The sequence below is a fragment of the Emiliania huxleyi genome (genome assembly GCF_000372725.1).
Source record: "Emiliania huxleyi CCMP1516 unplaced genomic scaffold EMIHUscaffold_83, whole genome shotgun sequence".
In the NCBI taxonomy this organism is placed as follows: Eukaryota; Haptophyta; order Isochrysidales; family Noelaerhabdaceae; genus Emiliania; species Emiliania huxleyi.
The window spans coordinates 428,665-447,475 of record NW_005195801.1 but is presented as its reverse complement, the minus strand read 5'-3'; the positions used below and the strand labels follow the sequence as shown (position 1 = coordinate 447,475).

Genomic DNA, 18,811 nt, shown 5'->3' with positions numbered 1-18,811 from the left:
CGAGGGCGAGGGCGGGGAGGCCGCGGGAGGCGGCGAGGAGCAGCGGGCCCCGCAGGCGAGGAAGACGCGGCGAGCGAAGAGGAGCGCGGGACGGAGCAGGGACCGGGACGCAGCGGGGGCGCAGACGAGAGGCGACGAGGAGAGCGGCGACGAGTCCGAGAGGGGGAGGACCCCGAGAGGCGGGGGACCCTCGGGGGGAGGGGCACCCTCGGGGGGCGGGGTATCACGGGGGGGCGGGGTCCCCCGATCCTTCTCTGCCACCCTGCTACAGGAGAGCTTCTCGTACGTGCTGGTGGACACGGGCGGGCATGTCGACAACAACAGCGCCACCTCGGCGGCCTCGCGCTCCTTCACGCACCCGCTCGCAGCGCTGAGCGCGCGCATCTCCAACCTGAACAAGTACGAGTTCGAGGTGACGGTGCTGAAGGGGAGCGGCGCAAAGCAGGCGCGTTTCCGCGTGGAGAGGTGTCCCGGCCACGCCCATGACATGTCCGAGACATGTCCGCAGGTCGAGCGCTTCCGCGTCGAGACGTGGGCCATGCTGCATGCGTGGGTCAACGGGCTGACGCTGCTCTCCACCATTGCCCGCGCTCGCGCACAGAGCTCCTCCCGCGCCGTGTGACGGGGAGCACGCGCCTCGCAGCAGGGACCGCACCCTTCATGCACGTTCTCTCGATTGCTCTTGAGATTGGCAGATGCCCCGCGGCCTCAACGGTACACGGTCCTGTCTCCTCCGTTTTGCGCAGATTGAGACCCCCCCAGATCTTCTATGTGGTCAGATGTCCGTGTTCGGTCCGTGAAAGCTCCAGTGGTGTGTGTGTGCTGGAGCGCGCAAATCCGAACCACAACGCGCGCGCGCTTGTCCTGCCCCCTCAGCCGCCCTCTCACTATCCAGGTTATCTCGCAGGCTTGAATTTTTATTCGTCGTATGTCGTACATATTGACCAGCGCTTGGTCACATCGGCCCCGAGGTCAGATTCTTCTACTCTGTTGATGACAAGAAGAGACTTGTGTGTACTGGCTGGAGCGCGTGGAGCCGCGAGCAGGAGGGCCCAGCGCACAAGCCACAACCCCTGGTCAACTCTCACAGGGTCCACACCCCGTACCCAACCAGTGACGGCCTCGCCCTCGGCTCTAGTTGCCGACCACACCCACAAAGAATCCCTGCACAAAGATCGCAAGGGCGGGATCTGTTCCTTTTTACCCATCTCACAGTAGAGATGGTGTTTTTATTTATTTATTATTTTTATTTATCATTTTGTCGCTGCACAGAACAAGAACGAGTCGATTGGACCGCGACACATATTGCTATCGTCGTGCACACATTGCTATCGACGGTCCCAGAAGCGCTGGTAGTCGTTGCAACCCTCCATGGCGGAAAAGTGGCCGTCAACGCGGATGCGGTGCTGATTGGACGACTCGAGCACAAAGCCGCCCGCGCGGGCTTTCTCTCGCAGCGCCGAGTCCTTCGCCGCCAGCGACGGGAGGCTTCGGCAGCAGCTGCATGCGGGCGCGCCGTCCTTTGGCATCGCGCAGAGGACGGTCTTACTCGGCGACTGCTCGAAGAAGGTGTGGCCAAAGAGGATCGCCTGCGCCGTGGGAGGGGGGCTCAGCCGCCGTCTCCCGAAGAGGGGCCTCTCTTTTCCGAGAGGCCAGAGGGGGGGGGGAGGAGGAGGATTCCACCGTGTCCGAGCGGCGCCAGCATGGGTCGTCGTCCGCCGCGCTGCGCGAGCGGTTCCGCGCGTCGCCCAGGCTCCAGCCGAATGCGGCGAAGGCGCGCTGCCGCCGCGCCGCCGGTGGGAGAGGCACTGGTGGTGGCCTGAGCGGCCCTCCGCCGCCGCTCGGCGCGCCCGGGCAGCGGTGGCAGCCTGCGCCGCCCCCGCTTCGAGCGGGCGCCCCCGCTTCGAGCGGGCGCCCCCCCGCTTCCAGCGGGCGCCCGGGACGGGTTCCCCGCTTCGAGCGGGGAGATGCGGCCTGGGATTCGCTTTCTGAAATGTCTGCCTCCAAAGGGGAAACGACTAACCTGATCTCAGAATCACTCTTGTACAGGATTTCGACGTTAGTGGCAAAACTGCGGAACCGAAAATGGCGTTTAATTTTGCGCACCTGCTGTCCGCCGCCTGCGGCGGCGCTCCGCGCCGCTTGGGGCGCCTGCGGCGACCCCCTGGCAGTGGCAGCAGTGGTGTGTACGGCTGCGGGTGCGCGCCCGGTACACAAAACCGGCGCTCTATGGCGTGCTCCGGGGGAGCACGACTACGCAGTCGTGGCTTCCACACGCGAGAGAGTGGCTTCTATATTTACGAAAACATTGGGCGTCCCTAGTGCCGCATCCATAAGAAGTGACGTCACGGTTCGCCTGGCGCGGCACAGCTTAGAGTGGCAGCCGAGCGCCGGCCACGACTATCGAGTCGCCGTCGCGGAGCTGAGGGCTGGCCGACGGGTGGCGCGGTCTTCCTCCCAGCGCCGCCCATCGGTCAGCCCTCAGATCGATCGATCGGCGCTCAAAGTCGCTTCAGATCCGAGAAAGCTGCTGGCGCCGCTGCCGATCCCAGCCGCGACGCCAGCAGCTTCCTCTGCTCTCCAATGCGCCGAGAAGCGACGCGGCGGTGCTCGGCTCGCCATGCACGATGACGGCTCCGCTGGGTGCTCGTCGGCCGGTCCGGTGGCACCCTATTCGCGCGTCACCTGCCGGCGTCCCGACGACAGCCTCGCGCCGCCGCTGATGGAGGGGCGGTCGGCGCCACTGCCGCCGCGCCGCCGGTGGGAGAGGCACTGGTGGTGGCCTGGGCGGCCCTCCGCCGCCGCTCGGCGCGCCCGGGCAGCGGTGGCAGCCTGCGCCGCCCCCGCTTCGAGCGGGCGCCCCCGCTTCGAGCGGGCGCCCCCCCGCTTCCAGCGGGCGCCCGGGACGGGTTCCCCGCTTCGAGCGGGGAGATGCGGCCTGGGATTCGCTTTCTGAAATGTCTGCCTCCAAAGGGGAAACGACTAACCTGATCTCAGAATCACTCCGGCAGCCTCCCCGCCTGCGTGACCAGGGCCGGTTTGGCAGCGGTTTGGGCTGTGTGTGGGCTGGTCGCGGTAGGGGATATAGTGCTTGTTTATGGTCCCACTCACTACTCCCGGCCAACGGGGCCTCGCGGGGCGTCCTCGTTTGCAGTAAAAGGCCTCTGCCATCGCTCAGAGTCCCAAACCATGTGATCCTCCGCGCCGCCGCGCCCGAGTAGTCTGCCAGATGCGATGTCGTCGGGGAGGGCGTCGTCGCGGGCGCCAACGTCGTCATGCGAGCCCCTACGGCTGTCCAAGGGCACGTCTGGGTGACCAGGGGCGGGGGCCGAGCCGTGAGTGCTCCGCCGGGGCGAGCTTCTGGGTCCATGGGACCGCTGCCGGACCCATCCGAGAGCCTCTCCGGACACGTTCGGTCGACGGCCTAGTTGGCGGCCGATGTTCGACGACTAAACCTCCGGACGCCGCGGCCAAAGGTCCGCCCACGGCCCCAGGGCTCGTGGTGGGTGTGGGGTGTGCCTCACGAGGCGGAGAGGCCGCGTGAACTCCCGTAGAAGCTCGCGAAGTGCGGATTTGGAGCGCCGCGCCGGACCTCCGCCGGGGCCCGCCGGGACGCCGTATGGGCCTCGGGGTGCCCGATAAGCTTAGAGGTGCGGTTTTTTTTGCTTGTGTCTATCGGTTCATGTCATGGACCGGCCCTGGGAAGCCTTTGACCGCGCGCGGAGGGTGTTACGGGGCCGTGATGATTTAGCGGGAGGGAAATCGGCCGATTTGCCCAGTGTGACGTCCCCAAGGGGGGGGGGACGTGGGGGGGAGGTGTGACTTTTAGGTTGTAGCGTTTGGGTTTTTGTGGGGCACCCAAACGGTTTCGGTTTTCCTCCTTGGTGCCCCGAGTAGAGCGCGATCTCCCCTGGAGTCTGTCGCGCCCGTTCTGTCTAAGCTCGAGGTTCAACCTTCCAGTTGATCCTTATCGGACTGGTGAGGTCTGCCTAGCCGTCGTAGTGTAGTGCCTGGGGTGCGTCTGCGTCGGTGCTACACACACTCGGCAGGACGCTGCTGTAAATCGTTGCTGCTGGTCGTCCCGCTCTTTGTTAAACGACCTAAAGCCACCCAGCCCAGTACGAGGTGTGAACGTGCGAACAGAGTAGCCAGATCGCTGTCGATCGTTACGGCACGCATGGGGGGCCTCCCGGACGTATGATCCTAGCCCAATAAGCTCCACGGAGCAGATTTGGATTTTTGACAGAATTAAATGCACTGCCCCCGCTCGGTACTAATAGTCGTAGTTTTGGGGGCGGCGCCCCTCACGGCACCACACTGACGCCGGACAGCCCGAGATTAGCCTAGCAGTGAGTGGGAATCGCCTGCCGGTCGGCTTGGCACGAGCCAAGCACTTGGGCGGCCGTCAACCGAGTCCGAGCGGCGCCTGAGGTGGGTGCCACGGCGTCCGCACGAAGGCGTGGCGGGGTGAGGAGCCAGGGGTGGTGAACACCTCCCTGACGGGCGCGCGGCGCGCCGGATGGTCCGCCGAGGCCGCCGCCGCCCCGGCGGCGGCGATGGGGGCGGCGGGGCCGACCCGGCCGGCGTTTGTCGGCTCCACCTACAGAAGAGCAGTCTCTGTGGGTCGACGATACTAACTCGGTAGTCACGCTGAGCGGTGCTTGCGACGCCGCGTCGTGCGCGAGGCGACCTCCTGGGGCTACCTGGGCTGGCAATGGATGCCACCAGGACGCACGGCTAGCAGGAGCCAGTCGGGCATGCCCTGCTGTGGAGCAGAGCCTGCTGGCGCACCGGCGATACTAACTCAGCGCGCCGAGAGAGGCAAATCTGGGCGACTTTGGAGGCGCAGTTCTCGAGCTTGCCGTCGACGATTGATGTCGGGTAAATTGTCACTGCCGTCCGGGAAGGTCTTCTCTCAGCAGGCCGAGCGCCGTGGCATCGCGCTGCTCGCAGCGCTGTCGCGGCGCCGAGAACCCCCAAAACTCGCGAGACCTCGATACTAACAAAGACTACGATACTGGGGGTAGGGGTAGCCGCAGCGCACACACCCACATCCCGCGGAAGCCGAACGAGACCCGACTCTCCCGTGTCCCGACTCCCGTGGCCGTGCAGCGTGCTCGCTGCTCCCGCCCGTCTCTCGCTCGTCCCGCCGGGGATCACCTCGAGCCCTCGCACCACTGAGAACAGGCGTGGAACAAGGAGGCACTCCGATGCCATAGCCGCCAATGCCTACGCCACTGAAGCTTGCGCCGATGTTTAAGCCGCTGACGCTCACCATCGGGCAGTCAGGTTTGTGGCTCTGCGTGCCACAGAAAGGGCATCCCATCCCAGCGTCTGCCTCGCCGCGGCGTCGGAGGGAGAACGCCGTCGTCGCCTAGATTCCCTCCCCCCGCGTTACTACGCGTGCCTCCCCGTGTAGCCACGCGGTGCGTCGGTGGCCCCGTGTCCGTGCCGCGTCCCGTCGTCTGTATACATCTTGAGCACTTGAGCACTGGATAGGGTCGATTCCGCATGGTACGGGACCCCTCGATCGTCTCGTATACATCTGTATTTCTTTGTTGTACGACACTGCGCCCACCCAGGGCCCTCTCCGAGGCTCCATGCATGTACATTTCGAGGGCTCGACGGCAAAAAGGCACTTGGAGTGCAGTTAGCGCCCGATTTTTCTTTTTCGAAGGCCATCTGGGGACTCGGTCGCTGTCGCTGTCGCAGCCTCTCGCTCAGCTATGGGCGTGTCCACGTTGCTCGTTGGAGCCAGGTGTGGTGTGGACGCGAGAATAGCTCCGCCGTTCATGGAGGCAACCGATGCGAGTCGACTGGTGTGTGTCGTCGTGGTTTCGTATCAAGAATACTCACTCACGGCAGGCAGGGGGGTGGTTAAACTCCCTCGCACAACACTGGGCACGGGACTGGCGCGCACTGGCACTAACACAGGTACACCACGGGAGCCGCCTAAGCGACTCCTGCGAGGGTGGCGAGGCACTTAGCTCCGTGCACCCGCCCACCCCCGCCACAGGCAAGCTCATGTGTGGAGAAGTTTACGTTACCTTACATGCAGAGAGAGAGAGCCTCTCAGAGCCCTCTCTCTTTTCTCCCAGTAAGCTAAAAGTACACATACATGCAAAGGCTGTTCTCGACGGTGGTGGTCCCGCCCGCTCCCGCGCCCGCCCCTCCTCGCTGCCGCCACGTCTCGCTTGCCTGCGAGGCACACACAACAAATTCGCTCTTTCCTGCGACGCACAAGGAACTTCGCTCCTGGCTGCGAGGCACACAGTAACGCGAGCGGACCGCGATTAGGTTGCCCGAAGCATGCCAACGCCCGCAAGCCTGCACGCTCTCACCAGCACCAAGATCGACGGCACGGCGCTGCCTCTCTCCGCGCTCTCCGGCAAGGCTGCAGTCGTAGTCAACGTCGCCAGCCGATGAGGCGCGACGAAGCGGTCGTACGAGCGGCTGGCAGCGTGGTGAGCCTGCGCCAAGAGGCCACACACCTCGGTTGTAGCTCTGGCGCGGCCTCCACGCGCGCGTAGTGCGGCCAGGAATGGTGTCGGGAAAAGGGCGCCCCAGCCGGGGGCGGGAGGGCCGTGGCGGGCGGGGCTGGAGGGAGGCGCGCCACTCCCAGGCAACCAGGCAGCGCCGCGAGGGTGCGCGCTCATGACACCGCCACGACACGTCGATGACACCGCCACGACACCGCCACGACACCGCCACGGCACCGCCACGGCACCGCCACGGCACCGCCACGGCACCGCCACGGCACCGCCACGACAGGCACGGGCAGCACGGCTCGGCCCTCGAGATCCTCCTCTACCCGTCGGACGAGTTCGGCCGGCAGGAGCGAGATATGAATTAAGAACTCGTAGAATGAGATTTAATGGTATGATCTCCCGAAGGGGGAGGGAGCAAGTCTCGGCTGACCTCGGCTGACCTCGGCTGAGCCGGCGTCCCAGATCGGGGGAGGCGCGTGCGGCCATTCACGCGCCGAGCTGTGAAGACAGGAGCTGCCTACCGCCCAGATCCCCGCCTTTGTCGCAAAGTTCGGCCTCCGTCCCCAGATGCGGAACAGAGGCTAGAGTCGCACCAACAACGTGTATGACTCGCCGCCCTTGCGCTCGCGCGAGGGTGTGCGCACACGCGCTGCACAGTCCAGACACCCGCAGTCCCCCGCTAAGCGTTCGGCCGGCGCCCGTAGCAGCGCCACTGCACGGCGGGGCCTCGTAACCCACATCGATGTAGAGAAAGAAACCACTGTGCGCCGTACCACACGCCATAAAGAAACCACTGTGGCACAGTACCACACGACGTGCACACCATGAGACATGGCTGGAAGAGCTTCGCTCTAACGGCGTGCACCCCCTTAGGCCTGCCGACGGACGGCGGCGGCTGCACCCTCATGGCCAAGGTGGAGGTCAACGGTGGGCGGGAGGACCCGGTCTGGACCTTCCTCAAGGCTGGTGGGAAGGACGTGTCTTGGAACTTTGCCGCCTTCTTCGTCGTCGGCAAGGACGGACAGGTGTGGCCGAGACACAGCCGAGATCTAGCTCAGATACAGCCGAGATACAGCCGAGATACAGCCGGGATACAGCCGGGATACAGCCGCGGCCGGCCGAGATGCAGCCGAGATACAGCCGCGATGATCGGCCTTCTTCTCTGCCTGTGAGTCACGGATGCCGGTTGCTCAAGCCTCGCGTGTGGAGCAGCGCCAGAGGAGGTTAGGTTAGGTTAGGTTAGGAGGTCTGCCCCCCTCAATCACGAGGTCTGTGAACAGGTGGTCGGCCGGTTTAGCTCGCGGGAGCTGGACGCGTGCGGCGAAGCGCTGGCGGTGGCGGTGGCGGCGTAGGCCGTACAGGGCCGTACAAGCCTCGTGGCTTCGTCCTCTCTCTTCCCTCGCTCTCCTACCCCTCTTCTCTCGCGTCGCCGTTCTTCTTCACCCTGTTCCGCGGGCGCTGCGAAGGATGCCGGGCCACGCAAAGGGGCGAGCTGCTTCGCCCCTGTGGCCGCGGCGGAGTGGCAGCCGCCCGCGCGAGGCGGTGTTGGAGAGATGAGTGCGTGTGTCTCTTAGCACAGAGGAGAGCGGAAAAGAATTTCAGCGGCCATTTTTGGGCCAAGAAAATAAACATATACCGAGGGCCCCACTCTTTCCTTCGCATAGCGGCCACTCTTCGGATCGCTGGTCGAGCGACCCGGGGGATGCCCCGCGCGCCTGACCCAGAGGCGCGAGAAGCGAATCTGCGAGGTGCGAGGCGGCGTGGCCGCGCATGCGGCCCGATGGGGAGGAGCGGGGCGGACTACGGGGATCGGCTTCTTACACAGCCCTTCCCTGCAGCGAGCCCCCCTCCAACCCACCCGCGCTAGGTCTCGGGGGCAGCCCGGTGGACGCAGGGGTCAGCCCTGCGCGACCTCGGGAACTAGCCGGCTAGCTAGCCGGGGCAGTCGGAGAAGGGGCAACTCCGTGCACTGACGGTCGGCCGTCAGAAAACACGCCTCCGTGGCTCGGGTTACACCAATCCTCGCTACCCAACGCGGCCAAAGGATATCCACCTCGAGAACCTCGAGAGATCCACCTCGAGAACCTCGACGCGCGGCAATTTGTTTTTTTGTGTGTAACTAGGAGAGGCTCGCTCTCGGCGGCCGACAGTCATGCTCGCTATCGCCTTCGCCACGGTCGCCACGGGTGCTAGTCGCACCCGATTGCCGCTCGCCAGCGGCCCTTCAGACGTCGTGCGGCAGGTGGTCGTGAGCGGAGGAGTCGTCGGGATGGGCTCGCTCCTCTTCAACCTGGCGGCCGGCCGGCCCGCCGCACTTCGCAGAGCGCGCCGCTGGGCCGCCGTGAGTGCTGGGTTCTCGGGTGGGCGAGCGACGTGTCAGTGGGTGCACAAAACAGACGATGTGTTCGCCCGGCTTGCCGGTGCGTGCTGCGCCGGGGCGCTCGGCGCACCCTCGCTTCCGCAGGTGCCGGTGCGGGTGCTCTCCTTTGCGGCGCTCACCCTCCTGATTGAGCGGCTCGAGCCCCTCGCGGAGGGCCAGCTGCGGTCCATACAGCTCTCGACGCCGGGCATCGAGGAGCGGCGCCGCCCTTGGCGCTACGTCGGCAATACGCCGCAGGCGGCGGGAGCGGCGCGAAACGTGTTTGGGGAGAGAGTGGGTGAGGGCGTGCGGCCCGGCTCGCGCCTCGAGCGGTGGATCGAGTCCCTCAATCGGGAATTGGGCCATGTTCAGTAAACGTCTCGGGGTAGCTTGCACGCAATCAGTGTCACTGGCTCGTGACCAAACCCAAATACGCGTCACAGTTACACGATGACGCGACTTACCTCGAAGCCTGCGGGTTGCGCTGCAGCTCCTCGACGCACCACCTCAGCACGCCGTCCACTCCGTCGCCGCTCCGGCCGCTCGTCCAATGGATGGAGATCCGCCTCCCGCGAGATGTCTCCTGCATACCATCGAGGCGCAGGAGGTGCCGCACGATGCCTTCGGGCAGCGCGTCTAGTCGGTCTCGCTGGTTCAGGACGAGGAGGAGCGGCCGCTTGTTAGACGGGTCCTCTGAAGAGAGGAGCCGTAGCAGTGCCACCGACGCGGCGCCGACTGCGCAAGCACTGGAGGTGTCCACCACGAAGAGGAGACCGCGGCGGCAGTGGCCCAGGAACCCCTCCCACAGCGGCTCCATTGCGCCCCCGACCTCCAGCAGGGTGAGAGAGGGGCGCGACAGAGTGAGTAGCTCGGTACCTACGGTTGGCTGCGGCGGCGCCGCTGTCGTCGACGTAGCTCGCTGCCGCGCTCCCAGCGCGTGCAGTCTGCGAACGAGAGTCGTCTTGCCCGCACCGACCGGGCCGACGATGAGGAAGTCGTGTGAGTGCCGGCTCATGTGCATACACAATGAGAGAGTACGTACAATGTAGTGTGGCGCCAAAGATCGGTTACAAAAGTCGACGTTGCAATGGCCGACGCCACATCGGATGCGCCCGAGATCGAGGCGGAGACGGTTGGGCGGATGTCGGTGGCGCTGGCCGCCGCCAAAGGCGCCCTCGAAGAGATCAAGAAGAAGGCGCCTCGGCCGATATGAAGCAGAGGCACGCGCGGGCCAGCCTCTCACCGTCTCGTCACACCCATCAAGGTGAGCGCGTACGATGACACCTACGGCGCGAGCGACAAGGCGCAAAAGGCGCTGGCCGTCGCCGTCGACACGGCGCAGGCGGCAATCGACGACATCCAGCAGAAGGCCTCAACACTCAAGGACAAGTCTGTGGAGGCGTGCGCTGGCCGCTGTGCCCTGGCCTACAGCTGGCACAGGGTCTCCTCACACCGGCCCGCCAAGCGCTGCGCGTGAGCAGGTCCCCACCAAGGCATTCAGCAAGGCCTTTGCGACAGCGAACAGCGGCCTTGAACAGCTGACGGAGCTCGCCAACAAGTACGATGAGGAGCACAAGCTGAAGGAGAAGGTGGTCCCCTCACAGCTGCTTGCGTCCCTCGCGGCGGCGGCCCAACCCCGCCACTGCCCTCACGCCCTTTCCTCAACGGCCAAGGTGCTTGCCACGATCGAGGGCCCACGCGAGAAGGCGATGGCGGCGCTGGCCGAGGCGTCGGCGCACGCCTCCTCGGTCTCGGCTGCGGCCACTGCAGCGCTACAGGGCGTGCGCGACGGCATTCATGCGCGCTCTAGCGGCATTGCAGCAAACAGCGCCTCGTTCATCTTCTCAACGGTTCGCGCCTTGGGAGACAGCCCTTTGGTGGCGCACCTAGGAGACTGAGAGGAGGCTCTTCTCTGAGCAGGCCGCCAAGGTGGACGACAAGTACCACATCGCAGACAAGGCGGGCGATGGCCTCTTCGCTCGCGGGAGCAAGGGTTCGTTGACGTCTCGCCCCGGCTCTCTTGCGCGCGTAGGTGAGTGAGACGGCGGGGCTGCTGACTGGCAAGGTATCCCTGTTACCCACGGCGGGGATTTCGTGTGTGGTGTCAGCTCTCACTGTGCGGCCCATGATCGCAGGCCGAGGAGTACGGCCTCGCGGAGAAGACCTCAAAGCTGGTCGAGAAGGCCCATGCTCGCCAGCTGCTTCACCACAGTGCACGTCTGCACTTGCTCTCTTAGCTCACCGCGCGCCGTTGTCGCGCCTCCCCAGGTGGAGACTCTCGACAAGGAGTATCTCAACGGCAAGGTGGCGCCCATCGCGCACGCAGCATACGAAGCTGCCACGTCGATGCTAACCACCGGGTCGGAGTATATCAAAGCGGGCCTGGAGGAGGCGCGCGGTGGCGAGTCCGCGCCTGAGGCTGCGCCGGACGACGAGGCGACAACGACGACGAGCGCGTGAAGGCCCCCGCGGGGGAAGGAGATGTGATGGAGCTTTCACGTGCGATGCTGTTGTGGGTATGGGTGGGGGGGGGAGGGTGGTTGGGGGGGGGGGGGGGGGGCATGTCTCGAGGTCCGGGCGCCCGGGGGCGCCGCGCACTGACCCACCTGCTGCACAGGGCGCGCAGCTGCAGGGGGGGCGCATGCGAGGATTTTCACACAGGAGCCGTCTCGCGAGTCGACGCCCGTGCACCTAAAGCCGGTAACCGGTATCTCTCCCAGACTCTCCCGCCGGCGCCGCGTTGCCGTTGGACGTTGGTCTCGAACCATCCAAAAACACCCGTCAAGTTTGTAACACCGCCCCCCCCCCCTCTCGCTTCCGTCTAAAGTGGGTCTGGGGCAACACAGATAGAACGCGGAATCGCTTAAAACTCAGTGTCTGGCGGCCCCACACATCTAAGTGGTCTACACACAGCCTACCGTAAAGTACCGTGACGCGTTCCCTCGCGATCTCCAGTCCCCCCCCCCCCCCCCTCCTCGGGCCCATCGTACACACCCTCCTGCACCCCACCCATCAGTCCTCCCGCGCGGAGCGCCATGCACTCCTTCTACGCCGCCTCAGATGCCCATGTTCAGCCACCACAGAGCCGACACCTCGCCGCTGCCGCCGCCGCTGCTGCGGGGAGGGGCAGTGTTCGTAGGCGGAGCGGCGCCAGCCTTCTTAGCGTCGCGCGCCGCGGCCTTCGCGTCGCGCGCCGCGGCCGCGTCTTCGCGCGCCTGCTGCTTCGCCTGTAGGTACTCTGTCGCCGATGCCTTGCTCCCCGCTGTGCTCTGCCGTTGTGACGCGGCCGAAGCGCGCGACGCGGCCGAAGCGCGCGACGCGGCCGAAGCGCGAGAGGGGGGTGGCCGCGCTGTCGCAGACGGTCGTGCCGGCGCCGCCGGCCGCGGCGCGGCCGAGCGTGGCTGCGGCGCGGCCGGGCGTGGCTGCGGCGGTGCATACTGCGGCGCAGCGGGTCCGGGCGGCGGAGCGTTCACCATCAGCTGGCTTCCGGGGCCCTGGCCGGGCGGAACGGTGATTTGGACAAGGCGGCCGCCCACGTTGGCCTGAAACACGGAGCCTGCGCCGCACCCGGGCGGCACCGTCACCCGGAACTGCTGAGGTTGTGGCGGCGGCGCCGCGGCGGGAACTGTGATGCGAACGAGACGGTCTGGCCCGAGGTTGAGGGGGACCTGGACCTGCACCATCTGCCCGCCGACGTTGGCCTGGATCCGCTGGCCGGGCTGCACCCCCGGAGGGACACTGATCTGGTACTGCATGCCGCGTCAAAGCCGAGCGTCCAAGCAAGCTGCCCCCGGCGATCGATCGTCGGGCAAAAAAAGAAACATCGCACTAAGCTCAAAAAAGAATCATAAATCAACCCAAACGAGCCCGCGCACGTGTGTGTTTCCGCCTGTTTGCGCCGCGCCCGCCGCGTGCCACAGATCGACGACATATGCAATCGATCTCTCGCATCCGCGTGGACGCGCGCCTGTCGTCGTCGCCGTCGGCCCAGCCGGACCCGCCCAAGCCAAGACGGCCGAGGCGCCAAGCCCGTGGGAGCAAACGCCTTTCCAGACGCAATGCGACCGACTGGGACCTCGAGCGTGGCGGCTGGGACTGGGCAGCCGAGCAGCGACGGCCGGCGGTGGCGGAGCCCGACGAGACGGCGCCACTGGATAGGTGCGCCACGCCTCGCACGGTGGCGTCCTCACAGCGATTGTAGGAAAATGACGAAAATGACGAAAACACTTGACGGTCGCGGCCTTCCGACTCGCGCCTCCGCCTCACTGGCACTATTGTAGCCCGTGTGTATCGCGCGCCTTGCGGGGGGGGCGCGGAAAAGAGGAACCTCTTAGCGCCATCGCCACGGTGCTGCATGCAGCGCCGGGCGACGACGGCTTACCGCCTCCCGGTCCCCCTCGGCACACCTCCGCTGCTCAATGTTTGACGGCTCGAACCCGTGAAGCTTCCCCGTGCGCGGGTTACCCCGCACACGGGTCTGCCTGCCAGCCACGTATCCACGCAAGCGTGGTCCGCGTGCATGGCATACAGGCGTCCGCCAGACAGCGCAGAGGCTAGGCGACCGGGGAAGGACTAGCTCAAGGGCAACACAGCGTCACCAGCCGTTGGCGCGCAGAACGAGTCTGCGGCCCTCGGTTGGGACGAGTGCGCGACGCGGACGAACCGCTCAATATGGCCGGCAGCTCGCGCTGCCGGCGGGGTTGGTTGGGGAGAACCGGCACGGGGAGGGCCGGCCTCCCCGGAGGGGTCGCCCCCTGGAGGGGCCCCAAAGGGCCCCCCGGGGGGGCGGGGGCCCCCGCCCCGAGGGGCGGGGGCGGGTCCTTCCGTGTCGCTCCCCTCGTCGGGAGTGTCCGTCGGGATGGTGTTGTCCGCCCACTCGGCAGCGTTTGAGCCTCTGTCACCTTGCCTGCCGCGAGCAGCTAGCTCGTCGACGTAGTCGTTCCATTTGTTGCCGCTGTGACCCGCCACATGCCTCCACGTCACGGTGTGTTTGGCGCGAAGGCGTCGCCAGAGGGAACGAAGGCGCTCCGCTAGCTGTCTGTTCGTTTTGGGGGTCACCCTCCCCATCATGCACGCCGCCGCGTACTCGCTGTCGGTCCGCACTACTCCGCGTGAGCCCGCTCGTTGCGGTGACGAGGACAGGAGAGCCCGGAGGAGCTCGGCTAGGGCGGTTAGTTCCGCCGTGTTGTTGGTATGCCTTCGCGCGCCGAGGTAGGCTGGGTGCGCCGCCGAAGTGACAACTGGCCCGTAGCCCTCGCTCGCCAGCGACGCGCCCCTATCGCCGATTGCGTCGCCCCCGATGAGTACTGTATAGGCCCATCCTGCTTTCCCTAGGTCTTCCGACCCGTCTGTGTATGCCACCCAGTCGGGCGGGCGTCGTTGCGCCTGCTCTGCCAGTTGCTGCTGTGGGCGAAGAACGACCCCTGGTGCCTCGACCATTAGTCTCAGCTTGACCCGGCATGCCCCCCCTTCACCCTGAGGCGCTACACAGAGGAGTGCGACTGTGCTCACCGCGCAGCCGTTTGCCGCCCTGGCCGGTGCGCGTGCTCAGTTGAAGTTCCCGAGTGAAAATTCGAACGCGTTCTCTCACGGTGACAAAAAAATGTCCACCTCAGAGGCACCTCCGGAGGCAGGCCGCCGCACGCCGGCGACACAGCTCCAGCTGTCGAACTGACCCGCAGCTCCTCTCAGAGCGGGAACTGTGACGAAAGTTGACTGAGGCGGTTGTCAGGAATCATCATACGGATCACATGGTGGCTCTTTCATGACGGGAGACCGCCCGACCACTCCTGGGTGGCACTGCCACCGGTGTCGCTCGACATCCTGTCGACAGCGTGCCGACAGCGACACAACCATGTGGGACGCGTCGAGTATCGACCTCTACTGCTTACCCAGCCTTCGAGTGTATCCTGGCTGTGGTCCCACACCCACTGGTGTCCATCTCAGAGACCGCAGGAGGTCATGAGGGTCGACGGGAGTGCCAACCCCACAATGCCTAAAAACCCAGCCCAGTACCTTATACCTTACCTTATACCTTACGACAGCGACACGACGCGCTTGATGGCTCGGGAGCGCGATGGGTCGCTCTTCTGGCGCTGCCTGCTCTCCGCAAAGTCAAGGACGTACGCCTGGCCGCGAATCGTCACCTCCACTGCGGCATCGGCACTCTGCCACGCCGCCTCGATCGTCGCTTGCACGGGCTCCTCGTATGGCCGAAAGGAACCGCCGAGAAAGACCTGCCACGACGCGGCGGCGGCGGCGGCGGCGGCGGCAGGCGCAGCGGGCGGTGCTTCGTGGCTCGCCTTTGCGCGCTTGGCCGGCGGGGCTGACGACGTGCTCGTCGCTTGCGGAGCCGCTTCTGGCCCGTCAATGGCCTTCCGCTGCTGCGCGGGCGTGAGGGCGCAAAAGTTGCCTTTCGCAAAGCTCGCTACCCACGGCTCTTGCTTGGAGCGTGCCGCTTCGAGCGAGGTGCCCGGCTTGCTGCACTCTTTGTAGAAGCGTCCCGAGTCGCGGCCGAGGTCGCCCAAGAGGAGCTTTACCACCACATCCGCGCCGAGCGCCGCCTCCTTGGGCTCACGTCTGCTGTAGTCTGCGTCGGCACCGGCGATGGCCGTGCGGCAAAAGCCCGGCGAGCAGGCGACGACGCGAAGGCGCGGGTTCTCGCGCGCCTCGAGCTGAGTGTAGTAGTTGAGCCCCGCCTTGCTCACGCCGTAGATGGGCGTGTCGTCCGGCTGGTGCGTCGGCGACGCGGCGGCCGCGGCTGCGAGGCGAGCGATGGCCTCTTGGAGGCGAGCCGCGTCCATCGCCTCCAGCCTCGCGCGAACCGAGGGGTCGAGCTGCCCCGTCACGAACGTGCCGGCGCCCGACGAGATGTTGACGATGAGCCCCCCATCTCGAATGAGCGGGCGGAACGCGGCGGTCACCGAGACGGCGCCTCGCAAGTTCACCCGCAAGGTGGGCTCAACGATGGACGCCAACGCCGTGCCCTTGCGTTCCAGAAGCACGCCGGCGTTGTTCACCAGCGCGTCAAGCTGGCTCCCTGTGGCCAGGACGCTCGCGGCGGCGGCGGCGACCGAGGCATCATCTGTAACGTCAAGCAGAAGCGGCACGGCGCCGCCACCGAGTTCCGCCGCGAGCGCTCTGCCGGCTTCCAGATCACGGCACCCGAGGAAGATGGTGTTCTGGCCGGCGCGCGAAAGTGTCTCCACCACAGTACGGCCTATACCGCGCGTCGAGCCCGTGACAACAACCCTCATCTTGGCTGCAGGGTTCGTTGGCGTTGTTGGTAGGGGCCCCAGCGGTTCACGGCACGAGCGCGATTTTCGGCCTCGAGCGAAGGCGGACTACGCGCACGCCCTCTCGCGCTCGGGCACGGACGTACAGATGTACCTGTTCGAAACCTTCGGCGGGTGGTGCAACGCGGTCAAGCGGCTGTTCTACCAGATGAAGGACAAGGTGCGCAACAAGCTCTCGAAGCGGCAGCACGAGGACGAGGCGCGCTGGTCGACGCGGTCGTGGCTGTCGCTGCGGGCCCAGCGCATGTCAGTCGCGCTGCAGCTCGCGGCGGCGGATGAGATTGCGACCGAGCTTAGGCCTCGCCGGCGTCGGAGGACGCCACCGTCGCTAGAAGATGCTAGACTCCCTTGCGTCACTACGGGCCTCCCCGTGTTTGTAGCCTGGTTTGTGCCCCGTTTGTGCCGCGTCCCGTGCCCCCGAGCTCATTTTATTCAGCCTTCACCGCCCGTCTTGCGAGCACCCATCCGCAAAAAAATATACCGCGTTGGTGTCCCAACTTGCAAAGAATTTAGACAAAACAACTCTCTCTCACAGCAAACAGGCTCGACACAGGTGCGAACTGGCGCGTGCTAGTACTATCACCGGCACACCACCGGAGCCGCCTAAGCGACTCCGTTAAGAACGGCAATGCACTTAGCTCCGTGCACAATGCCGCTGTCCCCGCACGCTAGCTCGTTCACCGTCTGCCACGCCACGACTTGCAAAGAATCATCCGTTTCATATCTGGCGGACCGCACCACGCATGCCCGCTCAGCACAAGGTCAACGCCCGCGTGCCAGCGAGCCTTTGCTACAATAACCTGAGCAGCAACGGCCGGCACTTTGCCTTCGCGCATGCCACTGAGGCCGCACTCTGCGCGGCAGACGGCTCCGGAAAGCCGACGCTTCTGAAGGACCGAGCAAACAGCGCCGGTCCGCGTCGACACCTCCTGCCGCCACACAACCGGCCAAACCCACCACCCTGCATTCGCCGCCTGTTTCGCAGCCATCGCCCCTGCCACAGCTGCCGGCAAGCCTGCGACCACCCTCGAACGCTCACCGCTCAGCTGAATCACCCACTGCTGCCGCATCCTACCCCTCCCCGCCATCACTACCGCAGTCACGCATGTGAGATTCATCAAGCTGGCTGGAGGGGTCGAGCTGCTCGTGGTCCTTTCGGGAAGGAGCGCGATCTTCTTCTCGGCGGATGGCGCCCGCGAGCTGCATACCCTGCACATGGCAGAGGGGCGGCCTGCCGCCTCCTTTTTCCGAGGCGTTGCCACCGTGAAGGCCCACCATGCACAGACAAACAGAGGGACATGCACACACGCGCGCGCTGCTCACTCGCCCCACGCTTGCACGCCACGTATGGCACGCACGCCACGTACGGCACGCACAACTCCCACCACCTAGGCGGGCGGGTCGAGCTACCTCTACGTGGGCTCGTCCGGCAGCGGAGATCTGCACTGTTGCGCTGCTGATCCGGCCACGTCCAAACTCTGCAACCTCGCCCTCGCCACCGCTCTGGAGAACGTCTGCACCGGCCCCATCTCAGACATGGACGGCAGCGTGGAGGGCATATTGGCAATCGCCGCAGGCACCGATAAACCGGTGCGTCACGCGCGCCGCGAAAGTTACTCGCCCCTGCCCCCATCCTTTTCCCACCCGGCCTCAGGACGGATCGAGCGAGATTATCCTGGCAGAGATTGGCACCGATGGCGCCCCGCTCGCCACGATGCGACTAACTGCAGAAGCGCCGGAGCTGTGCACCTCTCTCCGGATTCGTGGAAGGACAATGCTCGCAGCGTACTCCACCGGGCGCGTGCGCGTCTTTGACGTGGACGCCAAGCGCTGCGTCGCTGTCGTCGCGGCGCACGCGCGGTGGATCAACGCTCTAGAGGTGCAATATAAGCTAGTTGGCTGCCAAGCCTCGGCTCGAAATTTCGGCCAACCCCCCCCCCCCCCCTCGCGCTAAAGGTGCACCCGGGCCGCGGCATCTTTGCGTGCGCCTCGGAGGACGGGTTCGCGCGGCCTTAGACGGCACATCGCGATCCCAGGGAGCTGTGGCTTTGGCGACACTATATGCCGCGGGATGAGTTCAGAGCTGCTGTGCTAGTGTTCTGCGACATTTACCACATCACCATGCCGGCGACCCTGTAGCTTGTCCTGCTTGAGGCTCTAGGTATGTCTCGGTGTGGGACCTCGAGCCCGGCCGGAGGGTCAAGCACCGCGCGCACCTCGCCGCGGCGAGATGCATAGTCGTGAAATCTTGAGATGAATCCGCCACTGATAACTTGAGGTACCGGGCCCATATCTCGCTGACGGCCGTGAGCCGTCCTGCCCGCTCCTCTTCTTAGGCGAACCACGTCCTCACGGGCGTTGCCTTTGTCGGCAACAGCGTCGCTGCCACCGCCTACGACGTGAGCTCGCTGCTCACTTGGAGCTTGGGCTCTGCCGAGTGAACAACTGTACTAGTACTGAGATCTGCTGCTTTGAGTGAGCTGGTCGCTGGTCCGGGTAGCCCGACACCGAGAATCAACCGTGTGCAGGAACGCAGCGCTGCGCTCGACCAACGCGAGTTCCTCTCGCTCCCTCTGACTGTGTGACTGTGAGTGGTGCCAGCAAGCAGCATCCATTAAGCGAAATGCGTTAATTGGACAAAAAATGCCTGTGTCGGATCTCACGAGTCA

The 18,811-nt window shown here is 65.6% G+C and overlaps 9 protein-coding genes across 9 annotated transcripts; 6 read left to right on the top strand and 3 right to left on the bottom strand.

Annotated features, from left to right (window-relative positions):
• Positions 1–1,328: 1,328 nt before the first annotated feature.
• On the bottom strand, positions 1,329–1,705 carry EMIHUDRAFT_106819 (hypothetical protein; the record flags this gene model as incomplete). Its single annotated transcript, XM_005758964.1, has 2 exons — positions 1,329–1,639; positions 1,684–1,705. The coding sequence occupies 2 exons, from the start codon at positions 1,703–1,705 to the stop codon at positions 1,329–1,331; spliced, it is 333 nt and encodes a 110-aa protein (XP_005759021.1).
• Positions 1,706–2,455: 750 nt separating this feature from the next.
• EMIHUDRAFT_359517 (hypothetical protein) lies at positions 2,456–3,175 on the top strand (the record flags this gene model as incomplete). Its single annotated transcript, XM_005758963.1, has 1 exon — positions 2,456–3,175. A coding segment is annotated over one exon (323 nt), but the record flags the coding sequence as incomplete, so codon positions are not given.
• A 2,050-nt stretch (positions 3,176–5,225) lies between these two features.
• Positions 5,226–6,426, top strand: EMIHUDRAFT_219120 (hypothetical protein; the record flags this gene model as incomplete). Its single annotated transcript, XM_005758962.1, has 3 exons — positions 5,226–5,289; positions 5,619–5,644; positions 6,298–6,426. The coding sequence occupies 3 exons, from the start codon at positions 5,226–5,228 to the stop codon at positions 6,424–6,426; spliced, it is 219 nt and encodes a 72-aa protein (XP_005759019.1).
• An 886-nt stretch (positions 6,427–7,312) lies between these two features.
• On the top strand, positions 7,313–7,840 carry EMIHUDRAFT_219119 (hypothetical protein; the record flags this gene model as incomplete). The annotated part of the gene is made up of 2 exons (XM_005758961.1): positions 7,313–7,495; positions 7,769–7,840. 2 exons carry the CDS (start codon positions 7,313–7,315, stop codon positions 7,838–7,840), a joined length of 255 nt encoding a protein of 84 aa, XP_005759018.1.
• Positions 7,841–9,307: 1,467 nt separating this feature from the next.
• Positions 9,308–9,868, bottom strand: ARL16-1 (ARF-like GTPase; the record flags this gene model as incomplete). Its single annotated transcript, XM_005758960.1, has 1 exon — positions 9,308–9,868. One exon carries the CDS (start codon positions 9,866–9,868, stop codon positions 9,308–9,310), a length of 561 nt encoding a protein of 186 aa, XP_005759017.1.
• Positions 9,869–9,934: 66 nt separating this feature from the next.
• Positions 9,935–11,307, top strand: EMIHUDRAFT_219116 (hypothetical protein; the record flags this gene model as incomplete). Its single annotated transcript, XM_005758959.1, has 7 exons — positions 9,935–9,994; positions 10,112–10,240; positions 10,329–10,436; positions 10,521–10,697; positions 10,768–10,875; positions 10,983–11,021; positions 11,116–11,307. 7 exons carry the CDS (start codon positions 9,935–9,937, stop codon positions 11,305–11,307), a joined length of 813 nt encoding a protein of 270 aa, XP_005759016.1.
• A 787-nt stretch (positions 11,308–12,094) lies between these two features.
• On the top strand, positions 12,095–12,357 carry EMIHUDRAFT_359515 (hypothetical protein; the record flags this gene model as incomplete). Its single annotated transcript, XM_005758958.1, has 1 exon — positions 12,095–12,357. A coding segment is annotated over one exon (263 nt), but the record flags the coding sequence as incomplete, so codon positions are not given.
• A 2,525-nt stretch (positions 12,358–14,882) lies between these two features.
• Positions 14,883–16,103, bottom strand: EMIHUDRAFT_106817 (hypothetical protein; the record flags this gene model as incomplete). The annotated part of the gene is made up of 1 exon (XM_005758957.1): positions 14,883–16,103. The coding sequence occupies one exon, from the start codon at positions 16,101–16,103 to the stop codon at positions 14,883–14,885; it is 1,221 nt and encodes a 406-aa protein (XP_005759014.1).
• A 782-nt stretch (positions 16,104–16,885) lies between these two features.
• EMIHUDRAFT_106816 (hypothetical protein) lies at positions 16,886–18,583 on the top strand (the record flags this gene model as incomplete). Its single annotated transcript, XM_005758956.1, has 6 exons — positions 16,886–17,054; positions 17,677–17,732; positions 17,797–18,021; positions 18,099–18,142; positions 18,304–18,340; positions 18,479–18,583. The coding sequence occupies 6 exons, from the start codon at positions 16,886–16,888 to the stop codon at positions 18,581–18,583; spliced, it is 636 nt and encodes a 211-aa protein (XP_005759013.1).
• Positions 18,584–18,811: the final 228 nt, after the last annotated feature.